Source organism: Cupressus sempervirens, chromosome 2, assembly GCF_028749045.1.
Source record: "Cupressus sempervirens isolate cs-2001-9-10 chromosome 2, ASM2874904v1, whole genome shotgun sequence".
NCBI lineage: Eukaryota > Viridiplantae > Streptophyta > Pinopsida > Cupressales > Cupressaceae > Cupressus > Cupressus sempervirens.
The window spans coordinates 401,238,260-401,263,163 of record NC_143119.1 but is presented as its reverse complement, the minus strand read 5'-3'; the positions used below and the strand labels follow the sequence as shown (position 1 = coordinate 401,263,163).

Here is a 24,904-nt window from a genome sequence, read left to right as displayed (position 1 = left end):
ATGTATTGGGACGTGATTAAACTTCTGAGATAGTTTATTAGTGTTTTTGTGGTGTTTCCGGGCATTTTGTGTTAATTTCGGGAGCCCGATGAGCATAGTTTTTGTCCTACATTTTTGAGCTGTTGTGTAAAGGCTATACGGATCTGGAAATGTCAATTTGTAGGCTGTTATGCTGCTGAAAGTTCTGTAAAAATTTCTATTTTCAGATTTATTAATAATTTGTGAAGTTGTGAAGCTTTTAGCACTATTTTCAGCATACCCGATTTGGGGTTTCATTGAGAAATTGGTGGATCTTTGTGATATCAGTTGTTTGATTTTGAAAATCTGATTAGAGGTGTGAAATACCATATCAAATCAGAAAAGGGGACATTTCAGTGGTATCAGAGCCATGATCTTGCCAGCCTGAGGGTTTGTAGAAGTTGCAGGTCAGTTTTGACAACTACCCAGATCTTGCATGTCAGTTTTGACAACTACCTAGATTTTGCATGTCATAATTTATGGTTGCATGTTTCTTCTAATCAGCTCCATGTTAAAATTTATGGTTACATTCTACTTCTAATCATTTTCATGTTAGTTCTTGGTGAATTTGGTGGTTGTAGAAGTTTGCATGTCAGTTTTGACAACTACCCAGATCTTGCATGTCAGTTTTGACAACTACCCAGATCTTGCATGCTAGTTTTGACTACTACCCAGATCTTGCATGTCAGTTTTGATAACTACCCAAATCTTGCATGTCAAAATTTATGGTTGCATTCTACTTCTAATCATATGCATGTTAGTTCTTGGTGAATTTGGTGGTTGCATGTTGCTTCTAATCAGCTGCATGTCATAATTTATGGTTGCATGCAACTAAGTGAAAGAGAAAAAAGATATTTGCAGCGAGAAAAGAATAAAAAAAATTTGATCAAACCTCCAGTTGAAAGTAAAAGTACAAAATCCAAGGAAGGGAAAAGTATGGCTGATCCAAATGAGATGGCAAAGAAATTCTTCCAAGACATCCAAAATACTCAGAAGCAAACAGTGGATAGTTTGGCAGAAACTAGAGAGGTTTTGCGAATATTGACGGAAAAACTACAAGGAGTTGCATCTATTAATGAGAAAGGGAGCACTTCAGAGGAGCCAAGAAATCTGAAATTCACACCATCTAAATCAACCAAAACTATTTTCTTGCCTGCAGATGAGCCACCAGTACCAAATCCAGCCATTAATCCTATGGAAGAGGTTACAGGTAACTTGATTACATTAAGAGCTACTTATAATGGCTTAGATGATGACTTTTGTAGTTCAGTTCCTTTTAGAGAATATGTGGATATGATGAACACTTTGATGCCCAAGAAAGAGTACAGAAGGGAGCATGACATAAGTGGAAGAGAGCTCAAAAATAAAATAAACAAGTTTATAGCACCTACTTTTGATGGAACAAATAAAATTTCAGCTAGAGCATGGCTACAAAAATTACAGACCTTCTTCACACTTAACCCCATGAAGGAGAGTGATGTTGTTCAAATTGCAAGTCTACACTTGGAAGATGCAGCCTATGATTGGTGGTATCATGGAATGACTACTCAAGGTCATGATCAGGTAACTACATTTGATGATTTTAGTCAAAGAGTGATAGATAGATTTGACCTCAAGGATGATGATTATGAGGATGTTGTTGTGCATGATGGTGAGATACCTGGTGTAGATGAGCAGACATTGAGCATTCATGACTTTTCTGTGAGAGAGTACCAGGCACAGTTAGATGCTTCGTCACATGAGGTTGAGGCTAGTAGTACTTCACATGATTTATCCCGCCAGCTGAAGGTGTGTGAAGACAGTATTGTCACTACATTATCTCATCATGACAGGTATGTGGAGTTGGTATTGGTCATATTACTCAAGTCAGGATTTTGCTTGAGTTACCAGCTAATTCTAGTTTACAGATATGGACTCGAGATTCTTATATTGGCATTTGGGGTTCAGTTGACTGTAAATCATTAACACTTTTTAGTAGCAGTGATTGTTTGGGTGCTACCATGGATTTGATTAGCAGATTGCACGGTGTTGTCTTTTCTTGTGCCAGGAGCTTATCCGATGTTTGTATTAGTTTTTATACACCGGTGTTGGGCTTTGTTCATATATCTAGTCGACCATACTTGCTGGAATGTGTTGATGATATTTCATATTTGGCAGTGTGTACAGATGAGTCCCAAGATCATATTGGCATTGATGACATCCAGGAGGATGTAGTGGGCAGTTTTGAAGACTTAGTTTCCTTGGGTACAGAGGAGTTGGACAGCAGTGTTAATGTTTTTGATACTCCGTATGTTGATATGAGCTTTAGATTTAATTCACAGGGTATGGATTGTAATACTCTAGAGACTAGTGACTTTGAGGATACTCCTTTAGATAGTGCATCAGAGGAGGTTTGTAGGAGACAGTCAAGCCAATGCCATCATGTGCCTAATCAGTTAAGAGTTAGTGACCGAGACATTGCTATCACTTGCCAGCATTTTGATGCTGCTCGTCAGTTGTTAGCAGTTTATGGATGAGGTTCTCCTACTAGTGATGAGCAGGAAGGTAGTTATCTTTCCTTGACAGAGATCCACTCTTTATGGGAGGCTATTCAGATTTTGAGACAGAATTATATGCAGTTGGTAGCTGACAGAGATTATCTTATGGAGTGGGGCAGTACAGCATATGATGCATTGTTGGCCAAGGAAGATGAGGTGAGTGAGCTTACTGAGCAACTTGAGGTGACTTCTGAGATTCTTGAGAGTACACAGTTGGCTTTCAAGGAGTCACGGTTTCATTTGGCTAAGGTGACCATGGAGTTAGAGCGACTACAGTCTTTACCTAATTCTATACAGTCACAAGCTATGGTGTTTGGTGATTCGAGGATGTCCATGGCCGAGATTGTCAGAGACAGTGGAGATGGGGATGCATCCATCCTTGATACTAACATTGGCATATCAGGTTCATTCCCACTAGAGTCAGGTTCAGTTGAGTTGGGTGTTGTAGCAGATTGTTGTATGCCTGACATGGTGGTGGCCTCTAGTACTGATGACACAGAGACTAGAGATGTATCAAAGATCATGTGTGAAGTTGGTGAGTCGATAGTTGGCATGGTTCCTACTAGTAATACTACTCCCTTGGTGATATCTTCAGAGTTAGTAGTCAGTTCCAACATGGTTAATGATCAATTGCAGTTAGTTTCATCTAGATTACAGTCTGAGCCACTGACTGAGATTGGCGCATTCTATCGGCATTACACTGTGAGTTTGATGCCTCAGGATGAGAGTTGTGATGGGCACGACATGGCGATAGGTCCTGCAGTTGATAGCTTGATAATACATGACTTAGAGCAGGAGTTTTGGAGTGATGCTTTAGCAGGTGTTATTATTGATTCTACTCCTTTGGCGATGACATCTACTGACTTAGCTTGTGATCAGTCACAGTGGGTTGTATCACTTGTTCATGGTGAGCTGTTGACTGAGGTTGGTTTTTTTAATCAACATTATATTGCAGGTCATGTACATCAGTTAGCAAATGATCCTTGTGTTGAGGAGTTGATGGCAGGAAAATTTGGTTTGGGTTCCATTTCTTGTTGTTTATCTTGTGATGGCTTTTCACCATCAGGGGTGCATGGGAGTTATGGTTATGAGACAGTGGCCGATGATCTACAGAGTTGTGTTGATTACAAGAGTTGTACAGTGTGTAGATTCTCCATACTTGGTATAGTTTCATTTGAGAGCATTCACCATTGTTGCAGAGTTGGATTGTACATTCCGTATAGGCCAATGGGATGCGTTGATGGTATTTATGGTGTTGGCAGTTTGATTTGTCCACTTTACTTGGGTTCTAATGTTCTAAGAGTTTGTGTCTCATGGGTTTTTGACTGTGGTAGTGGTGATTTTGGAGTTTGGTTGAGCTATAATTGTCAGTTTGATTATGGATTCATCTTGGTCATATTGCAGAGGATATTGCAGGAGCCTGTGTTAATTGGTAGTAGTATAGTTCATGACTACATTTGGGATCCAGGTGGATTGATTGGTTTATTGTTCAGCCATTTCTTGAGGACAAGCAATGTTTGGGAGGGGAGGACTTGTCATGTCCCCTTTTCAAATAATTAAAAAATAATAATCTTTGCTAAGGCAAGCAGGCCCAAGAAAGTGAAGTTTCGGAAAAAGGGGGTTAATCTTTGGAAACCGTTGGACTAATAAATGAAAATTATTATTAAAATATGTTTCATTAACCTCTCTTGGACGTGAGTTACAGTTATGCCCTCTTTTAAGGGGTTTTGGAGACATTTTGGGCTCATTCCAGAACTTGATTTTGCGGATTTCTTTGTTATTCTTCAGAGGCTGCCAAACCTGTGGAGAAGGAGACCCAAGAACGGGAGTTTGCAGGCTTCCAAGAAGGCTAAGGACGGGAGTTTGAAGCCATTCCATGTGTATGCTCATACAGAGTTTGCCTTTGTGCTGAACAGTGTAGATTTGTGAGTTTTTGGGTGTGTTTTTGCATGAGTTTGGTGTTTTCAGTTAAGCATTTCATATCAGTTTTGGTTGCTGCTATATTTCAGACTTTAAGCTGTTAAAATAGCGCTGAATATATGTATTGGGACGTGATTAAACTTCTGAGATAGTTTATTAGTGTTTTTGTGGTGTTTCCAGGCATTTTGTGTTAATTTCGGGAGCCCGATGAGCATAGTTTTTGTCCTACATTTTTGAGCTGTTGTGTAAAGGCTATACGGATCTGGAAATGTCAATTTGTAGGCTATTATGCTGCTGAAAGTTCTGTAAAAATTTCCATTTTCAGATTTATTAATAATTTGTGAAGTTGTGAAGCTTTTAGCACTATTTTCAGCATACCCGATTTGGGGTTTCATTGAGAAATTGGTGGATCTTTGTGATATCAGTTGTTTGATTTTGAAAATCTGATTAGAGGTGTGAAATACCATATCAAATCAGAAAAGGGGACATTTTAGGAATCCTGATGGCACAACCAGTGACTATTGGAACACAACCATTCCTACTCGACTTCGTCATCATCCCGCTGAAGAGGAGAGGATATGACGCCATTTTGGGCCGAGGATGGCTTGTACAAGCAAGGGTTAAGCATGATTGGAAGAAGAATACACTATCAATGGAAAGCAGGGGACACCGACTCATTATTGATTTACACACACAAATGGTGGGCGAAGAAGCCGTATCATCTAATTCCGAAGAAGAGGATGAAGGAAAGCACCAATTCGAACCCAATGAGGAAGGAGTCCTATGGTTGGAAGGTGGATCGGACGATGATTTGGATTCGGTGAACGGCCTTTTTCATTGGCAGATGGAGGATTACAAGCTCTTTTTGAGCTGTAATATGTTAAGGGTCGACGAAGGTGACAAAGAAAGAGGGAAATGAATGTCTGAAGGAATATAGAAAAGCGGAAAAAGGAAAGGCCATTACGGCTGAAGCTAAAGGGAAGAACATACAATACGAACCTAGCAAAAGGAAAGATTCCATCATACGAAACACAATGAACGGACCGCACAGAAAGAAAATGTTACGTCAAACCATAGATATAGTAGAAAGGTGTCGGCAGCAAGGAAAACACATCATATGGTCTGCGCAAGAAACAAAGAGGAAGGACTTAATAAAAACTTCAGCAATACGGAGTTAAGGTTCTAAAATCAAAAATAAAGTTACTGACGTCAAGGAGTGGCAGCCGACAGAAGTCATGGTACCGAGTGTCAAGAACAAACTGGGCAATATGAAAAACCAAAGGGAGAGATCGTGTAACTTAAATAAACTTGATGAGCGACAATTGCAGGCACAATGGGCCACGGAGGTGACACAGAACAGGTGCAAAGCATGGCATGATAGACAGCTGAAATTGAACAAGTCCCAACCGAGACAGCTGGTGTTGAAGTATGGCGGACGAAACGACATCAAACCAGGAAAGTTTAAAATCAGATGGGTCGGGCCATACCAAATTCGAGTAGGCAACAACGGAGCAATAAAGTTGTGGACATTGGACGAACAAGAAATACCAGAGGCAGTCAACGGTTCGAAGCTAAAGATGTACCATGCCAAAACGATTCCCTTGCCATTGGAGAATGGCAAAACTTGGAGAGAGAATTGATTAAAAAAAGTTGAAGAGCAATCACCGTACCGTATCCTCAAGTGACCTGGAAGGCATCGTACAGTGGTTTCCTTAGAACCTTTTTAAAAGATCCCCCTTCCATACGGATTTTGGAGATGATTGAACATGTACAATTCTTTGCAGATTAAATGCTATGTTTGGGCGTACAGATTTTAAAGGTGAAATACTCTGAACACCATACAAATTTTGTAGTCTTGTAGCCGTACGAAGCAGGAAGCGAGGATGATCTTTTCCACCATACGGACTTTGGAAAGGATTTAAAAGGTTAAGTTCCCCGTTAGGCACATACGGATTTTGTAGTCCTCTGTTCGAGCACCGGATTTTGAAGGGATAGATTGCTTGTTGTTACAGTATGGAGTGGAAGTACGGATTGTGAAGGATAAATTGATATTGCTACTATATGGATTTTAGGAATACATTGATTTTGTTACCATACGGCTTTGGAGGTTTAATTTGTTTATTGGTGTCGTACGGATTCCGTACGTAATTGGAAGTTGTTTTTAGGCACCGTACAAAACTGCCTTGAAGATACCATACGGCCTATCTATTCAAGCACCATACGGCATTTTCAAATTGAATTCTCTGCTCACATCGTATAGATTTGGGGTTAAGCCTTCTGTTTGACGCCATACGAATTCAATGTTGCTGTACTTTTTCATGGCCGTACGAAGGCAACATAAATGCACACAAGGCACCAGTAATAGCAACCATACGGCCAAGCATCATAGCTATCGGGTGCATGTGGTTATCTTCTGTACAACGGCAAGACAAAGCAAGCTTATAAATGCATGTCAGTACAGTGTACGATGAAGGAGAAGCAGAGACCGTATGTATTCAGCAGGACACAAAGTACCGCCATACGGGCATGTCCAGGCACTTGGGTTTTGTAGACATTTTCAGAAAAGGAGAAAGATGTAGCCGTACAGCAGAAAGAAATAGAGAAAGGAGAAAAAAAAAAAAAAAAAAAAGACGACGACAAATAAAAAATGCTCAGAATGAATAACGCATGATGTCAAAGGGAAGGGAAAGACAGAAAGAGTGTAGGATCAGAAGAAAATCACAAAAATAGTGTGTCCCATGCAGTTTTGTGTGGGTTTCAGAGTGCTGATTTGGTCTTAGCGACAGGGGCGTTGCCCCTCGACCCCACCCTGTATCGCAACAGGGAGCGCGCCAAGGGCAGGACCCCGCGATGGCGCTGCCCCTCGACCCCATTGAGGGCGATGCCCCCTAGACCCCCAGTCGGTGCGTTTATCAATCATGGGAAGTGTGACCAGTTGATGAGACCTGGAGTTGCTGCAAACATGGAGTGTCTGTGTACTAGAGGCACTTGGAGTAGGTTTTGGACATGAGGCTGTCTTGGTGGATGCATAGAGAGCTCGGGAGGAGTTGATCATCTAGTTGGAGGCAGTATAGCGAGACTTGGCTCAGGGTACCCAGGAGTTGGAAACAGAGAAAGCGGCACGGGTGGCTATCAAGATCAGCTTAATTAAAGAGACAGTATTGTGTTAGTAGAGGCTACAGATGCATCGTGGGTTGGAGACCAATTTGGTGCAGGCACGGGATGAATGTGAAAGTGATGTGACAGAAACAGATCTATCTTGTTGAAATTAGTCAGTTAATGTATTTTGTTTGTTAATTTTCTCAGATATTTTGTAATTGTCGTCCGGAGACGACTTTTTCTTTTTGAGGGGATAATGTTGTCGGTAAACATTGTGTAGCCGACGGGATGTATGTCGTTAGTAAACATTGTGTAGCCGACGAGATGTATGTCGTCGGTAAATACTATGTAGCCGACGGGCCCTTCGGGAAGGTTCTTGTTATGTAGCCGACAAGCCTTCAGAAAAGTTCTTCGAAAAGAATATATACACCTTTCGAGATCATTGTGATCATCAGAAGCATAATGTAATGTCTTGGCATATGCGAATAATGTAAGGAGTTCTATTGTTCTTATCTATTGTCTGTGTGCATTGATTCATTTACCCCATGTGGTAAACATTCCCGTTTCTTTCCCTTTTAATATCGCATTCTTCCTTGCTTATTGCGGCTCCATTCACAATCGATACTCTGCTACAAATCTATCAAATATCTACAAGACCATTAAAAACCTTCTTCTTAGTAGCATCATTCTAATACTCTCTATCGTATAGGCTCTATTCTTGCTGAGGATATAAGTATTTATACACTGTGGTTACGTCTACAAGCAACCGAAGAAGAGCTGATTACAAATCGATTTGCAAGACTTCAGGCAGTTTCAAATTTATATCAGGTCATGCGATAATCATTTCCAATTAATGTTATTCCAATGTTTTTACAAATCAATTTCCATAGCTGCAGTTGTAAATTATCCTCATTTATAACTAAATAACTCTAGGGAGTTGCTTACCAATAAGCATAGTGTAAGTGCCTATAACATGGAATCACAAGTTATCTTTGCCAATAGACCTTGGGATCGGATGATAGTTATTTCTACAAATTTTTTTTAAGAATATAATTATGTAATCACAGATTGTGAAATGTTGGAAGTATATAATCTTCATGAATCAATAAAAGTTGGTTGCTCTGAATTTTCGAACACCTAGGACTAACCAACTATTTAACAAATGAAAAGGTGAAGGTGAAGAGCTGAGATGAAATCTGCAAGGATAAAGAAAGTGAAATCAGACTTGATACATTAATTCTAATTAAATAAATATTACTTAATAGCTCATGCTCGTCCCTAATAATGTTTCTTGTTGTCAAATCGAGCGGTGGTGATCGGGTTGTTGAACCCATCAGAAAACTTTGGCCAAGGTAGTTTAAAGGCATGATTGTCATCTAATGATCACTTGATGTCAGTGGTGCCAATTATGCAGACATGTTCGTCCATAATTGTGTGGACATTCTAAACACCAAGATGCTTAGGTGGTTGCACTAAGAATATCCCAAGCTCGACCTTAAGGTAGGGAGGGTCTTTCTAATTCAATAGATTGTGTGGAGATAAGTATGGTCCGAAGTTGGGAGGTTAAGCCTAAGTCAATGTTTTTTCTCTTACTGAAAGCCGAGGCTTGCACAACTAGCTAAAGACCCGCTGGATGATACTTGTATGTTTATTTTATTCTTTTCATGATAAACATTTGCTTACTTGTATGTAGAAAAGATGGTTAATCGTTAATCTAGTTATTTCATAGATACAATTATTTTCAGTTAATCGTTAATTTAGTTATTTCAGTTGATCATAGATACTGTTATTTTTAGTTAATCATTAACCTAGTTATTTCAGTTAATCATAGATACAATTACTTTCAGTTAATCATTAAACAAGTTATTTCAATTGATTATTGAAATGGTTACCTCAATTAAACATGGTTATTTCAGTTGATTGTTGATAATTAAAACAGTTAATGTCATATGAAAAGGAATTCGGTTATTTATTCAATGAATCTCTTTATAAACTGTCGTTGTTTTTGTTATGAAAAACCATTTGTTACATATGGTATCAAAGCATTGGGTTCAACACTAAACCTAGGGCACACTACCTTCCATGTAAACCTGAAAATTTCTTCGAATAATTGTATAGGATGCAAGTACATAAAACACCTTGCAAGAAGGCTCGACATCCCATCTTCTCATATTTAATTAAAAACATGTGAAAAATCAACTACACTTGTTGCTCCATGCCCCAAGACAATGAAACCCTGAATCAGGCCTTGCAACAAATGAAGAAAGAAAGAGTCAAGTGGAATCCTACTAGTAAAGCAGCATATAGGAACAAACTAATTTAAAACTGGAATGCTCATCGAGGCAACTCTCTTCTGCATTTCCACAAATCTTGGATGGCATCGAATATGTACAAATCTGAATCAGAACTGAATGGTAAGAAGCAAAATTAAATTCCATAATGTAAATATCCTCAAAAGAGGAAATTTTTGTAAATAAGGCTGCCATGAATGCAGCAGCAAAATATTTAAGTTAATTAAACAAATTGATTTATTCATATGCTATATGCACTTGCAAAACTCTTTTAATTGTTGTAGGTACACTTAAAAAAAAAAAAAAAATATATATATATATATATATATATATATATATATATATATATATATATATATGTATGTATATATATATATGTATGTATATATATATATATATATATTGAGACAAATTTTGTAAATTCACAGGTTAAACCAGTAAAAAAAACAAAATGAGTAGCAACGAGAATGTTGCAGATCATGACATGGTTCGTGAAAACACACAATCATCCACTGATTTGTTACTTCATATTTTGCAAGAAATGCAACTGAAGTTGGATAATATGGAAAAGAGAATGAATGAGATGGCAGCCCGGATGGGGCATAACCATGAGGAGACACAATCATCACCTCCTCTTAGAACAGAGACAGAAGTCTCTGGGTATAATAAGAAAAACTCTTCACCCACTCAAACTGAAAAACAAAAGAAACAAGAAATAGTGGTTGCTCTGTCCACAGTTCTGAATCTAGAGAGGATGCAGAGGCTTGGTTAATTGAAATGGAACAATATTTTGAAATTAGGAACTTTTCAGAAACCTCAAAGGCAGTTTGAAGAATATACCACTTTACTGGAGAAGCTGCTACATGGTGGGGAAACACAAAAGTTCAACAAAACATTAAAACCACTAAAATTACCTGGAAAAAATTTGTCACCATTTTTAGGAATCGTTGGTTACCCCAGACCTTTTATGACCAAAAATTACTGGACTTCCAAAACTTGAAGCAAGGAGACATGACTGTACATAAGTACTAGGAGAAATTTACCTGACTACTGAAGTATGTACCACCATATCAGCAAGATAGAAATCTGAAGGTGAGGAAATTCATTATGGGTCTAAATAACAGAATAGGAGCAGTTGATGTTCTCACTCCTCGAACTATGGAAGAAGCTTTAGAGAAGGTTGTCCGACAGGAAAACAAAATTAAGAGGGATGACTCCATTCGGGATAATAAAAGGAAAACAAACTGTAATACGGAAGGTGAAGCTATTGGATCTCAGAAAAAAGAGTTTAAGGATTTCAAGTATAGCAAGCCAGAATCAAAAGAAAATAAAATCAAGGATTTTAAAAGTTATTTCAGTACAAGTAAAAATAATAAGAGTAATGAAAAGAAGGGACCACCTTCAGGATGTTACAATTGTGGGGGAAATCATTATGCTAGTAAATGCCCCATCAAACCCAACACCAATCAGCTGCACCGACCGCCTCTTTTACAACAACATATTTATCAACAAAGAATCCAAGCAGCCCTGGATAATAGACAAGCAGAACAACAAATAGGCCCGATTGAAACTCCGGGTAAGATCTACGGGAACCCTGTCTCTATTTTAATTGATACTGGAGCTTCTAAATATTTTATATCACCTAAACTATTAAGTAGATTTCCAAAGAGCTCTAGTTTTATGACAAAACCATGGACAGTCGAGTATAGAAACGAGTCAAGGCCTAAGATAGAGCGGTGTCTGTTGAGGCTCAGGTTGATTTTCCAAATTTTTCCACTAAATTGAATTTGTATGTAGGACCTCTTGGGTCTTATGATATTATTATAGGCATTAATTGGCTCAGTGAGCATAAGGCCAAGGTGGATTGTCTTGCCAAAACTGTAAATTGTTTGATGACCAAGGCAACCTACAAGCATTATAAGAATTAAACATGAAATTAAATCAAAACAGATATCTACCATGCAACTTAAGAAATATGGAAGAGAAGTTTGTGAGATTTTTGTAGTAAGAGTTGAAGACATGAGAGATCCTATGAACACCAGTTATGGAGATGACTCCATTTTTGAAAATGGGGAAATCAGAGAAAAATTAAAGGAATCTTTCAAAGAAAAATATCCCTATTTAAAGAATTATCACGATGTGTTTCCCGAAGAACTCCCCGGTCTACCACCATCCCGAGTCTTTTATTTTACCATAGATTTGATACCAAGAGCAGAACCCATTTCTCAAGCATCATATCGAATGACTACCACAGAATTAATGGAGTTGCAAATACAATTACAGAATATGTTAAACAAGAAACTAATTCGGCCCAGTGTTTCACCATGGGGAGCCTCAGTATTGTTTGTTAGGAAGAAGGACGGAACCATGAGATTATGCATAGATTACAAAATGCTCAATAAGGTTACCATCAAGAACCGTTATCCACTTCTTAGAATTGATGACCTTTTTGATCAAATGAAAAGCGCAATAGTATTTTCAAAAATTGATTTAAGGTCAGGATATCACCAACTTTGTATTAAGGACGAAGATATTCACAAAACTGCATTAAGAACTAGGTATGGGCATTATGAATTCACAGTGTTACCTTTCGGGTTAACCAATGCTCCAGCAACTTTTATGAACTTAATGAATAGCATATTCCAAGATTTCCTAGATAAGTTTGTGCCGGTCTTTATAGATGATATTCTAATTTATTCAAAAAATGAGGAAGAACATCAAGAACATCTAGAAAAAGTTTTACAAAGGTTAAGAGAACATAAATTATATGGAAATTTGTCGAAATGCACTTTCTATCAAAAGGAAATTTAGTATTTAGGGCACATTATATCATCTCAGGTAATAGTTGTCGATCCGTCAAAAATCAAAGCAATTAAGGAATGGCCTATACCTAAAAATGTGACAGAAGTTAGAACTTTCATGGGATTGGCAGGGATCTATAGGAAGTTTGTTAGGAATTTCTCCAAGATAGTGTACCTGATTACATCACTTTAGAGAAAGGGAAGGAAATTTGTATGGACAGAAAAATGTCAATCAGCTTTTGAATACTTGAAGAAAAATTTAACCACAACACCCATACTAAGAGTACCTGACCCACAAAAGAAATGTGTTGTCATAACTAATGCATCAGGAGTAGTAGGAGGTGTGCTAATGTAGGATGAGTAGGTAATTACATACGAATCTAGAAAATTAAAGAATTATGAACAGAATTACACCCCTCATGATCTGGAATTAGCAGACATTGTTCATGCTCTTCAAACATGGAGACATTACTTGACTGAAAAACCTTTTGATCTACGATCCGACCATCACGGCCTAATATATATTTTCACTCAACCAAATCTAAATGCTACACAAAGAAGATGGCTAGAATTTTTAGCAGACTATGAATTTGACATTACTTATATTAAGGGCAAGGAAAACAAAGTGGTAGATACCTTAAGTGGGAGGAGACACATTCTTGCAATGGCTACTATAAATTTCAAATTAAAGGACTAGATTTTACAGCATCTAGAGCATGATGAATTTTATGTAGAGATCAGCCTAGCTCTCATCAGGGACCCACAGGATTCCAAGTATTCAGAATTAAAGCTAGAAGAGGATGGATTTTTAAGATATCATAACAGGATTTATGTACCCAACAAAATTGAACTTCAAAGAATGATTCTGGAAGAATCTCATTCAAATCCATATTCAGGACACCCTGGGGTAACTAAAATGTTGTCAGATATAAAACCTCTATATTTTTGGAAAGGAATGAAAAAGGAGACAACAAAATTTGTGGCAGGATGCTTAGAATGCCAAAAAGTAAAAGCAGAACATCGATACCCAGCCAGTCTTTTGCACCCAAATGAAGTACCAGAATGGAAATGGCAAATAATTTTCATGGACTTTGTACAAGGATTACCTATGACACGAAATCGACACAATACCATTCTGGTAATAGTAGATAGATTGATAAAAGTTGCTCATTTTATACCAGGAAATCTAACTAATGGAGCACCAGAAATTGCTCATAAATTCATTAAAAAAAAAAATTCAGATTGCATGGAGTTCCAGAGAAAATTATTTCAAACAAGGATGCTAGGATAACTTCCAGATTTTGGCAAACATTATTTTCAACACTAGGTACTAAACTAAACATCAGTTCAGCTTATCGTCCTGAGACAGATGGTCAAACAAAAAGAGTAAACCAGGTATTATAAAATCTTTTGAGAGTTTATTGTATGAATCGGCAATATCAGTGAGAAACATATTTACCTTTGGTAGAATTTGCTTCTAACAATTCCTACCAATCCACCATTAAAATTGCCCCCTTTAAGGCTCTATATGGCCGCAAATGTAGAACTCCTATGAGTTGGAAACTAGTGGAAGATAGAATTATTGTTGAGCCTAAAATGTTTAAGGAAATGGAAGAACCATAGTTTAAAAAAACGCAGATAAATCGCCAAAATCACGAGTTCTCGCGTGTTATTTGCAGAGCCGTTAAAAACGAGCAAAAAATCGCCGGTGGATAATGGATTAATATCGCCGCAAGTAAAACACATGATACCGCATAAAATTGCAGGTTTTTCTGGCGAAAATTGGTCGCCACAGTCAACGCATGAAGTTGTCGACTTTTTCGCCATGTCGTGACTCCATTTTAGGGTTTTTCGGGCTCATTAAAACGCCTTTTCAACTGCGATCTCTCCCACGGTAAACCCTAACCTTCACCTGCGACTTTCAATGCGATTTGAACAGCATTTGACGGTGACCTGCGATTTCAAGTTTGGACTCGATTTGGAGTGCGATTTGGAATTTGGACTGTGATTTCAGCGTACAATTTTCTATCTGATTCTATCTAAAAAATTTCTCATAGCTGATTTTAATTTTGGTACATGCTATTTCGGATTTCCAACGTATGTGATTGCAGTAGTAGAAGATATCGCCCTAAGAATCAAGTTTTGCTTTACACTAGTATACTGATATACCAAGATATAAATAAGATATACTGATCCTATTATTGGTATATCTTGATTCTGATATCAGTATGATATCAGTAGCATTTCATATTATTGGTAATTTGGTATATCTTGATACTCATCCTTACACTAGTATGCCTTGGCAATGTAAATTATAATTTTTACATGCAAAAGCATACTGATCTGAATTACAATGATCTGATGATGTGCTCTACGGAGGTGGGTTGAAACCTGAGGTGTTGTGACTTGATGATTTTCCCATGCAGAAGAATTATCACTTAAGTTATTGTGTTGTGATATTTTCACCATTTAGGTTCAGGAGTTCGGAGACACATTAGTAACATCAACATGCACTTTCCTGAGGAATTAGGAAGAAAATATATTATATTGTACCACCATTAAGAGTTGAGAAACAAATTGTCAACATGTATTACAATTATCATTCAATTCCATCTTCATTATTAAAATTCAGATCATTCTCCTAGTCCCGATTACTATTCTTTTACCATTATAGATTGTGGAAGGAAATAAAGTTAGTATCAGGATTGTTTAATATTCTTTAAATTGTTCCATCTTGAATGGCATGTTCTTGCTGCCAGAAAATTGAATTATGATTTCCATTATTGACATTAATAAGGTCCTACTGTGGCCAGAGGATTGTGAACCAGTGGAACTACATCAAGCAGTGGACAATCACTCTAGCACCATTAGCCTTTAGAACTGTTACAGGTATATTGAGGAAGGTTCATGCCAACCTATGGAGAATGACATTTAATTGGAATTGTGTGTCTGTTATTTTTTTGACTTGTTCAGGTTATATTGACAAGAAATGAACCTCAAATTAAATAGAAAGATGTTTGATTAGCTTAGGAAAGGTCAAAGACTCAAAGATACTCTCTTATCAGTTGGAGAAGTATTAGTATAATAGTTGAAACTTGAAACTAGGAAATGGAATGCTAGTTAGAAATTCAGAATAGCTGGATATTATACCAGGGTTATCTAAATCTCCTATGGAGTTTTCCATAGGTGAAGAATCTCTAGAAAGTTTATCTTGAAACAAAAAAACATTAAATTGTCACCTTGTAAGAACCTGACTAATAATTTTAATTGAGGGAAAGTGGGAAACCAGTAGGTATCTGAAGCTCTAAATCATTCTATGTTTGTTTTGTATTTTGAATCTTTGACTCTATGTTTGTTTTGTTTTCTATCTAAAGTGCATAACTCGTGTGCTAGTTAACTCTATCTGTTATGTGCCACTGCTTCTATCTTTATTGATTGATCTGATTTTTCGTTTTTGTACAGTGGACTTGTGTGTGTCACTGAAACAGGATGACTAGTGGTGGCAGAGCAAAGGACCCTTTATGGAAACATGGTATCCCAAGAGCAAACAAAGGAGATATCCAATGTATCCATTGCTTTAAATGCATGACTTCAGGTATAAGCCGATTGAAATATCATCTTGCAAAAATTCCATGCAATGATATTACACCGTGTCTAGAGTGTCCAGAAGAGGCTACAAGAGAGGCTATGGCAAGCCTTCAAAAATATGCACAAAGTAAAGCAGCAAAAAAGAGGATATTCGAGGCCATGGCAGCCCCAATGGGGACTTTTAGTTCTACAGGATCACAAACAGGTGGAGAAAGTTCTTCTTCTATTGGGCCTCGAATACGAGGATCGGAAAGTGTGAGTGGGTCTTTACCAGATTTTTGGGTTCCACGTAACACTCCTGGTGCTCAACCCGGCTTACTAGGTACTGCATGGAACAAAGAGATGCACGAAAAGACAAAAGTGGCAATCATGAGATTTTGGGTCCAGAATGATCTTTCCTTCAATGCTTTATGCAGTCCATATTGGGATCAAGTGGTAACTTCCATTTCTTTGTCTAGTAAGGGGTTCAAGTCCCCAACTCCCTATGAGGTGAGTGGGCCGTTGTTAGATGACGAAGTAAGAAACATTCATCAGCTTGTGAAAGAGCAAAGAAGAGTTTGGGAACATAAAGGTTGCACTATTATCTCTTATGGGTGGACTGATGGCAGGAATAGGACGCTCATCAACTTTCTAGTTGCTTCAGGGGGGCAGTTGGTATTTCTAAAATCAGTTGATGCCTCTAATCAAGTGAAAAATGCTGAAAATTTGTGTAACATGTTGGATGAGGTGGTAATAGAAGTGGGAGTGGCTAATGTCATCCAAATTGTGATTGATAATGCAGCTGCATATGTGGCAGCCGGTAGACTTCTGATGGAGAGACATCCCACATTGTTTTGGAGCCCTTGTGCTGCCCATTGTCTCGACTTGCTTCTTGAGGATCTAGGGAAATTGAGCTGGGTGGAGAAGGTGGTTGAAGATGGTAGGAATATTGCGAAGTACATCTACAATCATACATGGGTCTTGAGTCTTATGAGAAAGCACACTAGTGGTAAGGATCTTGTACGAGCAGGGGTCACACGCTTTGCTACAAATTTTCTAAATTTGCAAAGCATATCAGAGACATTGTTAGACCTTAGGCGCATGTTTCTTGATAAGAAATGGTTGGAGAGTCCTTATGCCAAGAAGCCTGAAGCAGAGAAGATTGTGAGGATTGTGTTTGATGGTAGCTTTGAAAAGCTAATGGAAGAGACCCTCAAAGTAAGTTTTCAAATCTTAATTGATGATTAGAATTTAATTTTGAAATATTTTCATTGGCTGATTTTGTATGTTTTATTATGTCTAGGTATCAGAGCCGTCGGTGAAGGTTTTGCGAATTGTGGATGGGGATAAAAACCCCATGGGGTTTCTATATGAGGCTATGGATAGCGCAAAAGAGGCCATTCAGCACTTGTATAGGTCAAATGAGACAAAATATAGACCCATATGGAACATCATTGATCGTAGGTGGAACCGACAACTCCACCAACACATTCATGCAGCTGCCTACTACTTGAACCCCAAGTACTATTTCTCCGACAGTTTTAAAGCAGATGCAGAGATTCAAATTGGCTTGGACACATGTATTCGAAGATTGGTTGTTGATACGGACCTCCGAGACATCATACTTGATGAGTTGCAGAGCTACAAGAGGGAAGAGGGGCCATTATTCTCTTCTCCTGATTGCAAGCGTAGGAGATACACCTTGCAGCCAGGTAAAAAAGAACTTGCGTTTACTTTTATCATACCATTTATTTTGCTTGTGAAGTTTATTGGAAGTTTTACCGCATCATAAATGATTTTTTTAAACCTTGCAGATCTGTGGTGGGAAGATTATGGTGCCACAACGCCTAATCTTCGACAGCTTGCCATCCGAATTTTATCGCAGCCTTGTAGTGCTTCTGGCTGCGAGAGAAATTGGAGTACTTTTCAAAACATACACACAAAGAAACGTAATAGGTTGACTCAAAAACGCCTAAATGACTTGGTCTATGTGAAGTACAACCTTCTCTTGCACGAGAAGAAGGTGAAAGGGCAAGCTTCATGTGCAGCACTAGACTTGGATGACATTGATCCATATTTAGCAGATTGGATTGCTCCTCCTGATGGTGAGGGTGCAGATGAGGATGTGGGCGAACCTTTATTGACAGATGAGCAGCTAGCTGAGTTTGAGATGGAGGCAGATGACTGGGATGCAGATGTGGCAGCACGTGAGGTGGAACCTGAGCTTGGCCATCCATCAGAGGCTTCTGTGGAGCATGAGGCATCTACTAGGGCACCTGTTGAGGATGTTGCTACGGCAACTACTTCAACACCACTCACCCAGCAGCAGCGATCTTTTTTGAGTTTTACTCGTAGACGCAATTTATGATTGCTACTTTTAGTTTTCATTGATACTGAAACTTGAACTTAATATGTATTCAGAAGTTGTTATTTCAAACTTTCATGGAGTTTGATTGCTATATGTATTGAACTTATCTATATTTTGATGTTATACAGTTATACTTGTTTTTCGGTTTATGATTCTATTACGATGTTAATCTACTAAGTTTTACTTGCTATGAAATTATGAATTATTGTTTAACTCAGAACTTTGCTTCATATATGGTAGATATCTCAAATCATTATATGTTGTACAAATGTAGTGTGTATGTATGCATTTTTAAGAATATTTTAAGAAATTGTATATTTTCAAATGTTCGATAAAAGTGCCAATTTATTGCCGAATACTTCGCCGAGTTTTTGCCGATTCCGATATTTTCACAATTTTTAGGTCAGCCGAGATATTGCCGATACCGAATTTTTAAACTATGGGAAGAATAGATAATCCAAATTTGTCAAAGATCAAAGGAAGCTAATGACAAACAGAAAAGTTATGCAGACACAAAAAGAACACCTAGCGAATTTTCGATGGGAGAAAAGGTGTTATTAAGGGTAAAACCTCAAAAGAGTACTATCAAGTTTGGTAAGAATGCCAAGTTAGCCTCCAAGGTATATAGGACCTTTTGAAATATTGGAAGTTGTGAACCCAGTAGCATACAAAATTGCCTTACCACCAGCCCTTGCCAAGATGCATGACGTTTTCCATGTGTTATACCTTAAGAAATACATTACTCATCATGACCATATAATTGATTGGAACCTATTATAGGTGCGAGAACCAGGGGTGGTACAAATAGAACCACTCAAAATACTCGAGGTGTGTAAGCTACGCTTACGAAATCGAGAGGTGACTCAATGCAAGTTCCTGTGGGATTAGTATGCAGAGGATAATGCCACCTGGGAAGATTATCACAAAATCTTTCAAAAATACCCTCAACTTTTCTCCAAGGCTAGAACTTGAACATTTCTTTTTGAAATAATCTGAATGGATATTGTTTAAAGTTTTGTTGTGATATTCATCGGGAACAATGAAAAATTTAAGAGGGTATGTTACATCCCAAATTTTGACCTAGTTTTAAAATTGCTCATAGTCATTGGATTTAACGGATTTTTCTTTCATGATCATGTGAAGTAGGTAGTTATCTATATCTATTGTATTAACTGTTAATGAAGATGGTCGTTAACCATTATTTGTTATATGATGTTTAGCAGTTGCTTGATTTTGGAATTATGGTTAATAATTTAAAGTCTTTTAAATGTTTGTATGAAAATTATTATGGAACTGTTATTATGGTGCAAGTGTTTCAGGGGGGATTGCAAGAGAAGATGAAGGGGGGAAGCATTGCTAAACAGGATCATCAAAATGGGATACTTGCTTAGTCCAGTCAACAGGATTGATCGGTATGACCTTAAATTTCTTTGGTAAGGACCTAACAACTTGAACTCAGGATATATCTGCAGGACTCGCATGAACTATTAAATAAATAATTCAAGAAATAGAAAATAATTTAAAATTAAAATATAATACGTACCTCAAAGGATTTTGAATGATCTTTCACCATATTATTATAATATATCTATGTACACAGATATAAAAATGAAGTGACACCATCATATTATTTTCTTATAATAAAATGATGCCACCTCACCAATATATTTACATGCACGTATATAAATATAAATCATAATAATTTTCGAATTATAACCTTCCAACTCTTTTTCCATTTTTTATTATTTTCTTTCTTTGAAACTGATTGAACACTTGGCATTTTTATTTGACAAATATTCTTTAAATTACAGAAGCCAAGGAGTCTTTTTAAACCTTTTTATAGCATGAGTCGGGAGAGCCAAAGTCGCAAGAGCACACATTCTCGTTTCTTTCCCTTTTAGTATCGCATTCTTCCTTGCTTATTGCGGCTTCATTCACAGTCGATGCTCTACTACAAATCTATCAAATATCTACAAGACCATTAAAAACCTTTTTCATAGCAGTGCCATTCTAATACTCTCTGCCGTATATGCTCTTTTCTTGTTGAGGATATAAGTATTTATACACTGTGGTTACCTCTACGAGCAACCGAAGAAGAGCTGATAACAAATCAATTTGCAAGACTTCAAGCAGTTCTGAATTTATATCAGGTCATGTGATAATCATTTCCAATTAATGTTATTCCAATGTTTTTACAAATCGATTTCCATAGCTGCAGTTGTAGATTATCCTCATTTATAACTAAATAACTCTAGGGAGTTGCTTACCAATAAGCATATGAAGTGTCTACAACATGGAATCATAAGTTATCTTTGCCAATAGACCTTGGGATCGGATGCTAGTTATTTCTGCAATTATTTTTTTTAAGAACATAATTATGTAATCACAAATTGTGAAATGCTGGAAGTATACAATCTTCATGAATCAATGTTACTATGAATTTCCGAACACCTAGGACTCACCAATTGTTTAGCCATGGAAAAGGTGAAGAGGTGAGATGAAATCTGCAAGGATAAAGAAAGTGAAATCAGACTTGATACATTAAATCTAATTAAATAAATATTACTTAATAGCTCATGCTCATCCCTAATAATGTTCTATTGTCAAGTCAAGCGGTGGTGATCAGGTCGTTGAACCCATCAAAAAACCTTGGCCAAGGTAGTTTAAAGGCATGATTTCCATCTAATGATCATTTGATGTCAGTTGTGCCAGTTATGCAAACAAGTGTCAGTTATGTAGACATGTCCGTCCATAACTATGCAGACATTCTAAACACTAAGATGCTCAGGTGGCTGGACTAAGAATTTCTCAAGCCCGATCCCGAGGTAGGGAAGGCTTTTCTAGCTCAACAGATTGTGTGGGGATAAGTATGGTCAAAGGTTGGGAGGTTAAGCCTAAGTCAATGCTTCTCCTCTTACCAAAAGTCGAGGCTTGCACAACCAGCTAAAGACCCACCAGATGATACTTTTATGTTTCTTTTCTTCTTTTCATGATAAGCATTTACTTACTTGTATGTAGAAAAGATAATCGTTAATCTAGTTATTTCATAGATACAGTTATTTTCAATTAATCGTTAATTTAGTTATTTCAATTGATCATAGATACAATTATTTTCAGTTAATCGTTAACCTAGTTATTTTAGTTAATCATAGATACAATTACTTTCAATTAATCGTTAAATAAGTTATTTCAGTTGATCATTGAAATGGTTACCTCAGTTGAACATGGTTATTTCAGTTGATTGTTGATAATTAAAACAGTTAATGTCATATGAAAAGGAATTCAGTTCTCTATTCAATGAATCTCTGTATAAACTGTGTTTGTTTTTGTTATGAAAAACCGTTTGTTACACTTTCAGTATCAATCAATCTATCAGCTTCATTGTCAATTATGTTTTCCTGGGTGTACACTGAGTCTTCTTTTTCCTTTCCGTTCAGCAAATCAGGAAACTTATCAAAATACTAGATGGAATCAACATCTTTCTTGAACAGGATCATTGCTCCCTGCCGAATCAGGGTCATAAATCTGTCTTTTGGAACCTCCAGCACTACAGAGACCTGAGACATTATATGGAAGTGGGTGAGTTTTAGATTAAACCCAGTACGCACCCTCTTTTTGTTTTAAAAAATCTCTTTCTTCCTCCGCATCCAAAGAAACCATAAGACTTCCATGGCAAGAACAAACAAAAATTTGTTCATATTCAAACCAAATGGTTCAGCAAAACCAGCTAATATTTCCTGCCAAGTAATACCTTGAATGTAGTTCCAGGTTTACCAAGAAACAAGGACCATATTTTAATTGCAATCTGACACTCGAAAAAAAGATGTTCAAAGGTTTCAATACACCCACACAAAGAGCAATGCACAGAATCCAAAACAAAGGAAGTCAGTCTGGAACCAACAGCAAGCTTTTTTTGGTTCACCCGAGTAGCCAAAACAAGTCAAGAACAAGGTGCCATCTAGTATTAGACCAGCTGAAATTCCATCTATGATTAATCCAGTTAACAATGGAATTATTTTCTTTCAACATGTTATAAATCAATTCGGTAGAAGTATCAAAGAAGAGATTCCCATCTTTCCATTTCAGCATATACAAGAACTGTTCAGAATTGATAATCTTTCCAGGTAAAAAGTGGCTAGTAAGTAACTTTAGAAATGAGAGTGTGAGTCTTCTTTTTGTGCAGAACGAAGCATAAATCTCTCCTTTAAAGTTTCCCAACTACCAAGTTGGTTTTCAACTGGAAGATCCCTAATAAGCTTAATACCTTTATCAGACCAGGCTCTAGCAGAACAACACTGAGTTGAAGCTATAGGTTTATCATTAAGGTAAGCAGAACACCAAATGGATCTATCAGAGATGGAAAAAGGAGGTCTTCCCACAGCATCCATGGAAAAAGGGAAACTCCTCAATTGAATCCATGCTTTTCCCTTTTTTGATTTTGGATTTGAGAATATTATTTCTTATAAGAACTTTACCTTCAACACAATTGATAAACCACTTAGCTGCAAGAGCCATTACATGCACTTTTAAATCTCTAATACCCAGGCTTCCCATACTTCTTGTGGTGCAACACCATTTCCAACTGACACAATACCTTTTCTTATGGCCCAAACCATCAGACCACAAAACATCCCTGAGGATTTTCTCAAGCTTATTATTCTGGTAGTTAGCAAATAACCAAGAGGAAGCATAATAAACAGCATGAGATGCTAAAACATTTTGGACAACTTGCACTCAACCAGCCAAAGATAACATATATGTTTGCCATTTGATATGCTTCCTCTCAAGCTTGGAATAAACCCATTACCACATGTCTTTACGAGATAGGTCAATTGCAAATGGGATACCAAGATATCTTACAATGCTATTAGGGTCATTCCATAACCAACCTCTCTGAGTTAATCAAATGGAGGAGATCCAATCCATCCAAAAACAGAGGATTGTGGGGAGCAATTTTGGATGATGTCATTCCAGTACTTCCCTTTTTTTTATTTTGGATCTGAGAATACTATTTCTTATCAGAACTTTCCAAGGCTCATTACCTTCAATGCAATTGATAAACCACTTAGCTGCAAGAGCCATCCCATGTACTTTTAAATCTCTAATACCCAAGCGTCCCATACTTCTTGAAGTGCAACACCATTTCCAACCGACACAATGCCTTTGTTATGGCCCAAACCATCAAACCACAGAAAATCCCTGTGGATTTTCTCTAGCTTATTATTTTGGTGGTTAGCAAATAACCAAGAGGAAGCATAATAAATAGCATGAGATGCTAAAACCTTTTGGACAACTTGCACTCCACCAGTCAAAGATTACATATGTGTTTGCCATTTGATGTGCTTCCTCTCAATCTTGGAATAAACCCATTGCCACATGTCTTTACAAGATGGGTCAGTAGCAAATGGGATACCAAGATATCTTACAATGCTATCAGGGTCATTTCATAACCAACCTCTCTGAGTTAACCAAATAGGGGGGGATTCAGTCCATCCAAAAACAATGGATTTGTGGGGAGTAATTGTGGATCCAGAGGCCATGCAAAACAACTCAAGCCTGTGTAGCACATTTTCAAAATTCAAACTGCCAAGCTCCACAAACAGGGCAGTGCCATCAGCAAATTGGGCATTGAGCAAAGTATCTTGGTTGCGGGAGAGAAATGCCTCTAATAGGGGTGGCCCAACTTTGAGGCACTAAGAATGTAAAACATGGCGTCTGCAACAATAACAAATAATGATGGAGCAATAGGGCATCCTTGTCTAATGGATCTTTGAAGAGGAATAGGCTTAGAGAGTTCACCATTAACATCAAGAACTGTGGAAGAGTCTTTGAAAAGGATAGAAATCCATTTGTAAAAAAAGGGAGGAAAGCCAAAAGCCAAAAGCCTCAAGCACACAAGAAACAAAAGGCCATTCAATTATGTCATGTGCTTTTTCAAAGTCTAGGAGGATCATACCAATGTCTTGTCTAGAGAACTTTGCCCAATTCATTGTTTTCCAACTTGCAATCAAATTTTCCATGATATATCTTCCTTTAATAAAACCAGTTTGGGTGACTAAAATGATTTTATTGAGGATACCAGAGATTCTTCTAGCAAGGATCTTTGCTATAATCTTAAAGGAGAGACTAAGCAGTGTAATAGGTCACTAGTTTTTAACTAGAGTTTTGTCTCCATTTTTAGGAAGAAGCTTAATTAATCCTCTATTAATTTTTTCCCCAAGAAAGCTCTTATCATAAGCATAATCATAGAGAGAAATCGGCTCCTCACAAATCCAGTGAATATTTTGTTTGTAGAGTTCAACA

The 24,904-nt window shown here is 37.4% G+C and overlaps 3 protein-coding genes across 7 annotated transcripts in view; 2 read left to right on the top strand and 1 right to left on the bottom strand.

Annotated features, from left to right (window-relative positions):
• LOC149572827 (uncharacterized) overlaps positions 1–24,904 on the bottom strand; it is a 102,082-nt gene that overhangs the window by 46,904 nt on the left and 30,274 nt on the right. The gene's annotated exons all lie outside the window — the stretch shown is intronic.
• On the top strand, positions 16,252–17,481 carry LOC149572829 (uncharacterized). The gene has a single exon (XM_089815890.1). The coding sequence runs from the start codon at positions 16,252–16,254 to the stop codon at positions 17,479–17,481; it is 1,230 nt and encodes a 409-aa protein (XP_089672016.1).
• LOC149572828 (uncharacterized) lies at positions 17,547–18,748 on the top strand. The gene is made up of 2 exons (XM_089811991.1): positions 17,547–17,945; positions 18,048–18,748. The coding sequence occupies exons 1-2, from the start codon at positions 17,591–17,593 to the stop codon at positions 18,599–18,601; spliced, it is 909 nt and encodes a 302-aa protein (XP_089668117.1). The 5' UTR covers positions 17,547–17,590; the 3' UTR covers positions 18,602–18,748.